The sequence below is a fragment of the Lepidochelys kempii genome, chromosome 19 (genome assembly GCF_965140265.1).
Source record: "Lepidochelys kempii isolate rLepKem1 chromosome 19, rLepKem1.hap2, whole genome shotgun sequence".
Taxonomy (NCBI): Eukaryota; Metazoa; Chordata; order Testudines; family Cheloniidae; genus Lepidochelys; species Lepidochelys kempii.
Window position 1 is genome coordinate 3,286,427 of NC_133274.1, and position 12,692 is coordinate 3,299,118.

General features: G+C 44.2%; 1 protein-coding gene across 3 annotated transcripts in view; it reads right to left on the minus strand.

The window, feature by feature from the left end:
* Nucleotides 1-6,058: 6,058 nt before the first annotated feature.
* Nucleotides 6,059-12,692, minus strand: part of LOC140900526 (protein argonaute-1) — a 47,937-nt gene continuing 41,303 nt past the window's right edge. For all 3 annotated transcript variants that reach the window (XM_073317939.1, XM_073317940.1, XM_073317941.1), the window contains 3 exons: nt 12,544-12,645; nt 10,775-10,974; nt 6,059-10,132 (listed from right to left, as the gene is read on the minus strand). In XM_073317939.1, coding sequence (XP_073174040.1) covers nt 10,024-10,132; nt 10,775-10,974; nt 12,544-12,645 — 411 coding nt within the window. In that variant the 3' untranslated portion in view covers nt 6,059-10,023. The remainder of the gene's footprint in view (nt 10,133-10,774; nt 10,975-12,543; nt 12,646-12,692) is intronic.

The window sequence follows — 12,692 nt, forward strand, 5'->3', positions numbered from 1 at the left end:
GCTGCCCAGTTTCTTCGGTGATTTAGGACAGGATTATTTCCTCCCAAGAGCTGGGAAAAGCTACATGGCCAAGTTTCTGAAAATTTCTTTATATGCACAAAAGCCAGGTGCTGTTCTTGGAATTAAAGCTGGGGCTCACTACACTACCAAAGCAGGGAGATGTGTGTGTTTGGGAAGGGGGAATACGCTTTCTGCCATGCTAAACAGAGCAATGTACATTAAACAGCAGGTTGACAGGGAAATTAATACCCTGATTTTACATTGATTTTTATATCTGTACAGAAGCTGTTAGGATGAACGAATGGGATCACAAAAACAAAACAAAAACATAACATGGATAAAGGCCTTGTGGCTTTGAATAGGATGAGAGGAGGAGGTTAAACCTCCATCATCATGCAAATAGGCCCACATAAATGACACCAGTAAGGGGGGGAACCCCAAACATCTGAACTAAACCCTCCCTCTACTTAAAAACAACCAAAATGTTTTCTGACACAGGCAGCCCAATATCAGAGCTGGACATAATGTTCCTGCAGCAGGGTAAACCACAGCTGCTGGTGGTTTATGATAAACTTCCAGCCCAAGACAGATTCAAGGGGGATTCTAAAGAAATGCCATTATGTCTCAACTGAAAAGCAGTGGTGACTTCCGTCCTCATACTGACCTCAATGTTAAGGTTTTCATCTGCACCCAAAAGCCCATGCAGAAGTAACCTTATTAAACAGTTAAGTAGCAGCCCTACTTTGCAGTAGTTGAAGCTAACTTCTGCTGTTACCCCAACACTACACTGTTATATCACTGCTCCAAGGGCTCTCCAGTGCCAGAGATTTACAGCAGTGAAAGCGCTTGGCACACCTGTACACACAAAATGCTCACACTGGAGCTCAAATGCTCACAATGTTGCCAAAGCTACTACAGCTGTAGTGAGGTGAGCAAGGCTCAGACCCATTGCATGCTGCACCAAATTGCTCTGCACTTCCGAAGCGGAAGCACTGACAGTTTAGTTGGGCCTGGAAAAAACCCACCAATACCCCCAGGGTGCCTCCACTGCCCTCCCTGCTTAAGGCTCAAATCCATGGGCTATTTCACTTTTGAAACTAAGCATGTACATTTTATACGTATAAAATATGTGAAATCTTGAGTGCTTAGGGCAGAAGAGTGGAGGAGGAACTACTGGGAAAAGCAGGAGATGTATCCAGTAAAGCTGCCATGGTGCAGGGAGCGTTCTGGGCGGACGCAGTGGACTTGGTACAGCTCAAACAGGATGGCTAGTATGGACGCTGCATGATGGTTAGTCACAATACTACAATTCTCTAGTGTAGACAAGGCTAAGATACCAAGCACCTCTGCCATCCCATGGGGTTTTTGCTACCACAGATACACAATAGGGAGCATATCTACAGCTAAGGGTCTTTGAACAAGCTTGTCAGGGGCATCAGTTGTATAAATGAAGGGCTAACATGCATTGTGGCATACGGGAAGCAGAGACACAGCAACAAGTTGAGGAACAGGAAAGGTTTTATGGAGGCATAATGCCAATGCTGGAAGAGACTCCAAGCCTAAGAGGAACTGAGTCAGAGGGAAGGGCAGGGGCAGTCAAGTTCAGAGAACAAGAGAGATGCTGACACCCCCACAGCAATAGACAGAGAGAACCACTCCACCCAGTAGTGCAGTTTAGAGAATGATCTTTGTTTCCTGGACCTTAAAAGATAACATAGGTCTGGATTTAAAAAGGTTATACCCCTGCCACATGGCTGGCAGTAGCCACAGCCTCCAGTGACTGCTACTACTACGATTACAAGATGTCCCCTAAAACTGAAGATTTTGACTATGCCATAAGCTTACACTGGCCCCTGAACTGTGCTACAGGCTTGGCCTAGAGTCCCAAAGAACTTGAAGGACAAATATGGTCTTTAGATATTCGCAACACAATCTTAATGCGGACTTTTGGGTTATCCTCATATTTTTCCATTTGTGCAAGACTCCTGAGAGGCTGGGGCATCACTGTGATGAGCATAAAGGCTGACATTCACTAGGGAAGGTATTTTACACACCCACCCACCCCTACCTAATTTGGCCCTTCAACAGTTTTTCATATCCTACCTGCAAGATTTTCCAAAGCCTGCCAAGACTTCAGGCTCACCATAAGCCTAAAAAAAGACAAACAATGTGCCAAGGCAATGAGGAAGCGTTCTTCACCAAGATCAACAACTTGAAGTGGTGAACGAGTTTGCATACCCGTGGTCCACTATTGCAGTCAGCCTCTCACTTGAAATGGAACTCAACATCTGCATCGGAAAAGCTGCCACTACAGTATCTAGACTGAGCAAGAGGGTCTGGCAAAACAACAAACTGACAGAACGTACAAAGATTTGTGTGTATCATGCATGCGTTATCAGTACACTTTTGTACGGGAGCAAGGCATGGACTTTATATTCTCATCAGAAAGAGGTTCAACAGCTTTCATATGCATTCCCTTTGTCAAATCTTTGGAATCTCCAGGAGGGACAGTCACCAACACTGAGGTGCTCAAAAGGGCCAGCATGCAAACACTCCTCAAAGATGCCGCCGCTGTCTTGGGCATGTATGTTGAATGAATGATGGATGCATCCCAAAGGACACCCTCTAAGGTGAATTGGCATCTGGAAAAAGATGCAATGGATGCCCAAAATTGCATTTTAAGGATGCATGCGCAAGCGAGACCTCAAAGAAATGGACATGGATGTGAATAACTGGGAAAATCATACTCAAGACCACAGCTTTTGGAAACATGAGCTTAGCAAAGGTCTCCGGTGTTCCGAGAGGAAGCCATCCAGCTTAGCAGAGGAGAAAAGAGCTCGCAGAAGGCAGAGCTGAAAGGGTTGAAACACCACCTTTAAATGTAACAGATGTGGCAGAAATTGTCTCTCTCAAGTGGGTCTCTTCAGCCATGGTCACAGCTAACCAAACCAATTGAGTAAATTCTTAACCTCTCAGGGGCACATATACGTGGTCTGTGGAGACTGAAGGATGCCTACTCTCTACATGCAAGATGACTGAACACAGACTGTGCACTTTATGGAGTTGGTGCAGGAACTCCTTCATGCCTACGGCAGCAAAACAGATGAAGCAAGATGTACTGCTAAATATACTTCAGATTTTCCACAGACCTTCATTGCTACCTCAAGCAGTGGGAGTTGCATCATTAGCGACATTTATCCTCTCCTTGGAAAACTATTTGCTGTAGGAAAACTGCTGTACAATATTATCCAGGTAAGTCTTGTTCTAGGTCTGACCAGCTCTTCCTCTCACTGCTGCTTTTTGGAAACAGGGTCACATTTCCTAATTTTAATTGAGGGGGTGCCCATTTCAAACAGGGCTTTTTAGTTGAGCACTGCTCTGCCTGGCAAGTCTGGGTGAGCGGAGCTCCTAGGGAAGATGGTTACAGCATAAGAGAATGTCTCAAACACTAGGAGTGGAGCTTCAGGGGCTAGCTCTCAGAGAACATGAGTTACAGGATCTAGACTTTGCTCATGGAGCTGGTTGGATCAAGTTTGCGCTTCACACCCATTAATCCAAGAACATGGTAAAATGACTCAAACTGGAAATGAAAAGCAAACATTCTCTTTCCCTAACTGAAGTCCTGAGAGGAGTCTCTTCTCCCCTCAGTTTAAGAGTAACTCTTATCCTGAACAAGCTCGTCAGGTATATTCAGTTGAGGAAGAACACGCCCTGCCACCTGCACACATTTTAAAGTCATGCAAGCACATGAGTTTCTGCAGTTTACATGAATACTGTCACCACAACCGGGTTTGTTTCTCTAAGGAGGCCATTTGTAACACAAGGTTGCAGCTTTTTTCTAAAGTTAAGTTCCATCCACCTGACAAAGGACACAGGCTGAAGCTGAATTTTGTTCATTATCCACTTCTTCAGCATAAGAGGTGGCTTTTTTTCTGAAGTATGCACGGTTCAGAACACAGAGTCTAGAGATTTTAATAGTTAGGATCATCCTGACTAAAGTACATTTTGTTCCTTTATGAAACGGAAAGTACTAATGGCCAAAAAACTGTTTACATTTAATAACAGTATTTTACGGATTCCCTTTGTAATAAGTAACAATTAAACATGTCTGTTGAGCTTGAGGATTTCATTAAAACCTAATATAGTTCCACATTCTAATATATTTAATTCAGCTGACTACGGACATCCCACTCAATAAATGCTTGCTAAGAGCAGTGTGTATTAGCACCAAGGTAGCCTACCAGCATCTTCACTATCAACCCATAAGTCAGAAGCTCCCAATTCCTGAAAATTCACTCCACACTAAACCTTGGAATATCTCAAGTTTCAGACAATGTCCCCGTGCCCCTTCTCTGTGTCAGCAGTTCAAGGTCATGGTGTGTTTCTGGTTTATTAAATAAATTAAATAAATACCTGATTTATTTTTTAATATGTAGCCCAGGCCTTTAATCTCACTGCTGGTTAGTTCAGAATGCAAACCAGGGTCTCAAGGATTAAGAATAGCAGATGCTAACTACCACTTGGAAACTGGCATGTGTCCAGTCCATTTTTTCAGTACTTTAGACCCATCCGTCTAAACAGGACCCACACCTGCAAACCTTAATCTCATGAATAGTCCTTTTGAAATTGCAAGATAAACACGTACTTTGGATTATGGTTTAGTAAAATAGATACAGCACATGGAAGTAGCAGGACAAAGATTTGTATGAGTACTTCAGAGGCATCCACTCAAAAATACACTGTAAAGCAACTGTTCCCTATGCTACGGCTTGACAGTTAGCAAGTAATTGCTTGTGTGGTTATTAGCAATCAAACACCTTATTTTAGAAAGGGCCTTACGTTATTCAAGAAGTCACAATTACAGCTCACCCACTAAATTCGGTTTTAAAAGTTATGTCAATACTTATAGACAGGGCAAACCACAACTAGCGCCGAGTGCCTCATTAAGAGATAAACTACCTACTTTCACAGACCCCAAGCACTAAGGTGCATTGCCCTTGGCTGTTGAGGGGATTAAGTAGTTCATAAAGAATTCTGAAAATGGAAAGTGCTAAATATTATGAAATGGCACAAATCTAGAGAATGAGATTACACATAGAAACCCACAGGAAGCCTGAAATCAGTTGTTAAAGCAGCTTGAAGCCAGTGATGTGGGATAAAAAAAATCTAGTGTATAGAATGCAGTGCAGCTAATTTCTGTCTTACCTGCATACTTAAATTGAAGGTCTCCCCTCTACCAAAACTTTGTTTGCCCAAGTAAGATGTGTGGCCCTGTTCTATCTGGCTGGACAATGTGGTTTCACTGTACACCTTCTGGAACTTACAGTTTGTAACAGTACAAGAAATAAAAAAAAATCGGCAGGAAGATGTAAATTACACAAATGGAAGGGAATTTCTAAGCCAAGGAACAAATATATTCAACTTAATATTTAAATATTATAGTATTCCCAAATTGGGTTTTGTAATTAAAGTCATAACAAAATCTACAGAACATGTATTTGCCTACATATTACCTGTCTGGAAACCATTAACGTATTGGGATCACAAGCCAAATAAGAATTCTGGAACAAGTTACCTTTCCAAAAACGTATACTGCTGTTTGATGTCTAATAACCTAGGAGTTTAAGTCCAACTGGAGTCAGCATTGCCCCAGAGAGAGGACACTTCTTTATTAATAAACTTGGATTAGTTACCACGTTCCAGGAAATTTTAAGAGAACTATTTGCACTGTTTTCCTCTCATGAAATTAAAACAGGCTGGAAACCAAGGAGACTTGTTACCCCTGCAGTATTTGATGTAATCCAAGTACAGCTGAGTGTTTTTGTTTGTACCTGAGCCCTTCTCGATTATGCTTCTATCACTTTGTATATGTGGTTTTCCCCAGGGGGTTCTCCCTGCATCTGACTCAGAAGTGTCACCCCAACATAACAACATTGCTTTTATTTATTAGGTCTCCTGCCAGCAGTTACAGAATCAGACACTGGGGACTGCAAAGTTAAAATTGCAAGCATAAATCAGAACCAAGGCAAAAAATCCACAGAAGCAATAAAGCAAAATATAAATACGGTGTTCTGGAACTCTTTAATTCATTTATTTTTTTTAAATAAAGAGCTGGTTATGTATTTTCTTTTGGCCTAATCCAAGGATATCATTACTCTTTACCAATCTTAATTCCCCTCATACAAAAATTGATATTCAACCTTTAAAATAGAAGCCATTATTTTCTTTACAAAGTAAGTTGTGCTGCTGCTTGTTTTTTTAATAAGTACTGTACATCAGCTGCTCATGTCTATTCAACAAACGGACCACACGAAGTTCAATCGAAAGCAAACACACAAACACAAGGAAAAGAAAAAAACAAAGCAAACAGAGTGTCTCGTGAACATCTATGTACAGTTCAACAATTGCTTGAATAAGGAGGTACAAAAGGGGTTAGAAACTGAACACAAAAGCACTGGAGTCCCCAACAGTTTTCTTTCACAAATATTTTGAAGTGCAAATCACAAGCACAAGATATGTATTTCACTTTTTTATTGCTGTTCTGCTGTCTCGATTCCCCTCCCCAAAAGGATCAACCCATTCTTCTATTTGCACTAATTTTCTAAAAAGAAAACTTCATTTTTGCAGTGTTGAACACTTGAGCTTATAAAGGTTCAAGCTTTTCAATACTAAGTATCAGAGCATCTCAGACTTGCAAATATCAGAACACCCTCTCTGTCCTCCTCCAAGTTCTTTTGAGGTATGTTCTGCCCTCGGACACCCCTAGTTGTTCAGATATAAGCATAATGTAAACAAGCTCATTAAGCAACTGACAGTTAAATTGAAGTTATTCCATCTCCCACAGAACTGCAAGCACTTGGCAATGTTTCCAGTTGTACAAGGGACGTGTGCATATTCAGAAAGTCACAGGAGCTGTCTGAGTTGCTTACATGGGATTTGTACCTAACTATAAATCGTGATATGTATATGGGTTAACACCTATCTGCCCTGGGCAGTAAAACACACAGCACCCCGACATGCAGTTACTTCTTTATACTTCAGACGCGAAAAGGGTAGAAATACAGAATACTGAAGCCATGTTAAAGGTACAGTGCATAATCCAATATACATAACATGCGGGTAAATCTAACCCATTGAAATGTCTTGGAAATGGAAACATGGTTCAGAGGGCAAAGCAACTACAAAATTTATTTCATTTTTTTATTGGTTTAAAATCCAATGTGCATGGGGTGAGATAAGGGCAGAACATGATCTGCAAAGTTTTCAGTGGAGCACTTCACGAGCTATGAAGCTTTTGTGTAGTTATAAGTTGTTAAAACCAGGTCCTCATCGGTGTGTCTTCATTCACAGTTCTCTATGAACAGCCACCTTACAAATGAGTGCAAATCTTAAGGTCCATGTTACATTTCAAGTCTTAGTTAAAAAATGTTTACAGAGCAACAGGCAGTTTCTGTAAATGCCCCCACACACTCCCTTCAAATGGTTAAAATGGCACGTGCTAGGCCACAGCTACTAAAAGACATTTCAGCATTCCAGACCCAACTAAAACAGTAACAAAAAATAAATCCTTTGACCTTACAACAGCAGCAAGGTACGTTCACTTGTAATGCTGGTGAATGAACTGAGTTTCAAAGAGAACCTCAACCTAAGCACAGATGTGGAGAACATGTGGAAAGACACACAACAATGTGTGACCTAAACTGAAACCCAATTTTTATCCTTAATTAGGAGCTTTCTACACTACAAGACTGGGTGGGTTTCTCCCCTCTGGGATCATCCTTTCAATGAATACCAAGCGGAGTTCTGGGAATGGAGTCGAGGGGTGCTGACTTCGTGTCACCATGCAGGCACTTCTATAAAGGAATGTAGGCTTCTCACTTAGTGTTGATGTATTCCCTACTCTCTAACCCCCGCTTGAGAGTTGGGTATCCAACCAACCATGACCACCACCCAGCCTCCTGCCTCTGCCCTGTGCAAACAAACAGAAGCAGAGTTTGATACAAGGTGGAAAGGAGACTATGATCCAAACACTCAAGTCTTGAAAAGCACAACTGTTCTAGATTTAGGTTCTTCACACAATGTGGCACTGGTGGGCTCAACAGTTAGTTTGCATAGCATACGGATCTTTTAACTCATAACAAACATGGTGCCCAATGTGTGAAGGGGGGAAGAGTACAAATAATTTATTGTATTAGAATAGAGTGTGATGGTGAACGTGATCTAAATTGATTTTATGAACTACTAGCAAGGCAAGTTTAAATATCAGAAGGTATGAAATAAAATGTGCTTATAGCAATGGGTATTGGTGGAGCACAGGGGTTGCTAGGCTTTTAAAACTGGTTTGCTTTGGCAGTAAAATCATAAGAGCTGCTCCCCTTGTCAGTCCAGGAACTGGATGGACAAAGCATTCCTTCTCCTGAAGGAAATCTGTGGTGCATGCTTAAATATTAAACTGGGATAACCTGCCCATTTATTATAACTAGTGAGTAGCTACCGCAGCTTTCCGTGCAGAAGGGTCATTCCACAGAGCAAAAGGAGTTTAAAATACCATCAGCGTGTTACTGTTGGGGGGAGGGGCAGGGAGGGGAACCCCATGCTTTTTCCTTTTATGAGCACAAATCAGTAGGAAATTCCCAGTGACAGTAAAACGCATTTCATTCTTCAGAATGATGAACAATCTGGCAGCATTTCAGATTTTAAAATCCCCGTGCATGAAACCAATAACATCTGTGGTACGAAGAGCAGTAATACCTAGCAGCGGAAACTACCACGACAGTTTGAACATGCTGGAGTCGGGCAGGTAGTAATTTAGAAAACAAACAGCCTATAAAGATGTGATGGATATACACGACACATGGGAGATACACAAGAACATTACAAAAGAATACCCCAACGCTGCATGGACTGCAGTTAGTAATGCACTCATTGGACAGGAAATACTATAAATTTCTGGCATGAACATACAGTCTCAGGAAGTGCAGGGATGTAAACTGACAATGTTAATGACTTGTGAATTTTGGCAACAGACTTCGTATCATATAAAAATAATGCTTAGTAAAAAAAATCCCGATGTGTCCATCATTGTAGAAATTCAGAAAAAAAAACTAATCTGGAGATTTCTGTCCTCATGGGATGAATGCCCCCATTTGTCAGAAATGCAGTTTTAAATAACAAAATAGTGTGCTGGAAACAAAAACGGGTCAGCAGCTATTAAACTTGTCCTATATGAAAGTGCACGTCTTTCAATGGAGTTTAACCATTGTGAGGTTGTGATCTAACACCACCTGTAACTTTATGAATATAAAATTAACTCCTTCAGATGGAAAGATGGACCACCACCAAGACAAGATTCCTAGTTTTTTCCTTACAAGATAAAAACGTTGAAATTTTGCAGCATCGTAGTAAGGCACTCACCCAAGGAAAAGTCTGTGACTGTTGCTTCAAATGGCAGCAGCTAACTAGCTTTTAACATAAGGAAGACAGATTTCATCAGTTCTGAGCTAAGTGCTAGGGTGCCTTACGTTACATGGGGGGGGGAAATGTTAGTGTTAGAATTTTTCTATAAACTAGTTTTTTTCCTTCACCCATTAAAGCATCTTGTATCCTAAAATATTAGTTTATAAATCTAGTCTTCTGTTTAAGGCTCTAAAAATCCCCCCACCCCACCCCCAAAATACCAACCAGCATCTGTTTGGCAATGGAGGACCAATTCCTTTGTTTTGCAGTCAGAAGTCTATAGTGTATTGCGTTTTAAAATTAAAACCTGTTTCTGTTTTATCCCTTCTTTAAACACCTTCATTGGAGGTGGAGATTTGCAAAACCAGAAAAATAATCAGTCTCTTCCCATACTATGAAGGTGTCTGGTGTCTCTCCTGCACATGGTGTTGGTCTCCTGCCTCAAGCGACGCTGCCTGCCCTGCAGTGATTCTCATTGGAACAAACAAGGTGTCTCAATGCTTCCTTTTTTGTATGGCTCCTACAAATCTGAAAGCTTTCTTGAGTGAGGTAAGAAAAGTTAGGCTTTCAAGCAAAGTACATGGTACGTAAAGTGTCCTGATGAACTTGCACAGCCTTTGCCAGCGCCTGCGGGTCTCTGCCATTGCTCTGTCCAGATATATGGCTGCCCTCTCCGCTGAAAGTGCAAAACACACAATTGGATCATTTAGCGTGTGCACTGTGGGAGCGTTGAGAACCTGTCAAGGGGCGAGCCCACCTCATGCAGCACAGAAGCCCCCAGGGCAGAGCAGGAAGGCTGAGGTAACTCTGACAGGCCCCCAGGGCTGTCTAGATTCAGCTGGCAGCCACTCCAACCCTCCGAGCAGCCCAGGATCAGGATGGCACAAAGGAAGACTTAAAGCCATTTTAGCACCCCGTCCTGGGGCTGAGAGCTCTGTGCACAGCCCAGAACTGCTCCCTAGGTCTGCTGCAGAGCAAAAACAGTACAGCCCCAGTCTACATGTGCTAAGACCCAAAGACCAGCTGGCTGCCTGTCCTAGCACGGGCATGAACCTATTACCGCCGCACTCTTCTCCTGCCCCTCCCCACACTTCCTACCCTGGAGGGGTCCTCTAGAGCAGTGCCGCTCAAAGTGGTGGTCCACGGACCAGTGCTGGTCCACGAGCCATCGGCTGCCGGTCTTCGCACACGTTGGGGAAAAAAACTGCCGGTCCCCCACATCAGATAGTGGGGGAGCGCTGCTCGAGAGGACACCTGGCAGACAGCGAAGATGGTGCCATGCAGCCCGGGAGCGCCTCTGTGCAGCGGCACCACTCACCTGTCGTGCTCTTTGTCCACTAGGTGGTACCGTGCCCTGAATGCCACCAATCTGGCATAATATGCTGGTGCTGGGATGGAGACTGAGCGGGTGCAGCGCACGTAGGTGTGGCAGAGCTGGTACGTGAGGATCTGCAGCTCGTCTGCTGTAAACCGGTTGTCGTCCCAGAGGACGTAGTAATGGGAAGGTCTGCTCGTACCCTGGGAAGGAGGAGAGGGGGAGGAGTTGGAGATGCCATCTGAGTGTGTCTCGTGATCAGAGCCAGAAGTGGGCCGCTGAAAGGACATACACGTGCACTCCCACCCACCTGATCTAACTGGGACCCTGGCCAAAAGTCTGAGCAGGAGAGACAGATCCAAAGGCTGCACGGAAAGATGCTTTCTGCATGGGAACAAGCTGCAGAGCTGACAAAACAGCTGGGGAAGCAGATGCCCCAGTATCAGCTCTCTCTTTACAGACCTGGCAGAGCTTCTGTGTATCATCTTGCTAAAGAAGAGAAAGCAATGTAGACTAGGAGTTAGATCAAGCCAAGGGGAGTCGGGGCTCCTGTGTTCTGTCCCTGAGACTTCCAGTGTCTGGACCAAGGCAGTTAACCCTTTGTGGCTTAAGTTCAGCCCCATCTGTAATATTTGCTTCCCTACTCACGGGCTGGAGAGTCAGCAGTCTTCAGAGGCAGTGAAGTGCTTGGTGATGGTTGGGTGAAGAAAGCTAAATGCAAAGGACTAACTGCAGCTGGCCAGTCCTTCCCCACCACACAGAGCCAGTGCATTGGTGGCAAGTCATTGCCATGGTGCCCAGGCTGGAATAACCTCCTGACCCTTCGCAACGTAAGCTGTATGCTAGTGTGTTTGACCAGTGGCTCCTCCCAGCTCCTCAGTAGCCAGGAGCCTCCTGTCCTTGGAGCGAGAGAAAGGAAGCCAAAAAGCCTCCCTCGTGGAAGCACCGGCGAAGTTACTGCAGCCTGCAGCACGCTCAGCTGCCAATGCAGCATCAGAATATTCATGGCCCCCTACAAACAGCTGCAGAGCAGACTCACTCTGCTTCAGCGGCTGCTAGAATGGCACTTTGCCTGCCCAGGCTCCATGCAAGGATGGGTTTCCAGGTCCCTCCTGACAATTAGGAGCATCAGCGGGAATTCAGAGCCAGAGAACTCAGGTGAGCCTGGGAAGCACAGAACCCTAGCTGAGGAGTTTTCCGCAGGGCTGGCACTTTGGGCTGCCTGTTTCCCAGGACATCCTAGGAAGGAGAGAACTAGAAACTGCAGGTTACTGCAAACCAGCTGCTACACAGTATTCTGCCCCCTTGGATAAACTGAAACCCCAAAGGCCAAGGACAAAGCTAAGCAATTAAGAATGGAGCACCCTTTGCTGCCCAGGACAGGTAGCCTCTATGGACAGAGCTATTAAGCAAGTCTCCCCTGAGATGGGTAAGGACCTCCTCCCCTCTACAGAAATATCCCACAGCAACCCTGCTCAGCAAGTGGGGAGAGAACAGAACCACCTCACCCCCACCACTGCACCAGTTGAAGCCACAGGGGGTGAGGGGGATTTCAACAGATTTCTTCCCACTGGAATCTGGCCAGGCCCTAGCGTTAACGGCCATATGCCGGGGAAAGGGAGGTTGGAATCTTTAATGAGGAGGACTGGACAAGGCAGGGAGACTGTAGCTGATCAGCTAAGGATGCTGGGCAGAGTCAGCAAACAATCTCTCAGGCTCCGAAGAAGGAAGCCCTGGATGGTGTTGCCTCGCTCAGGCTTGGGACGCAGTACCTGAATGCCTGCATGACTGCACAGGTAGAAGTCAAACTCGAACGGGTGGGTGATGTTCGTATCCACAGTTGTTCCAGCCGGGATGTTCCCGCTCTTGCCAATCTGCAGAGATTGAACAGAGACCCAAGCATTATATTCTCTGGTTACCT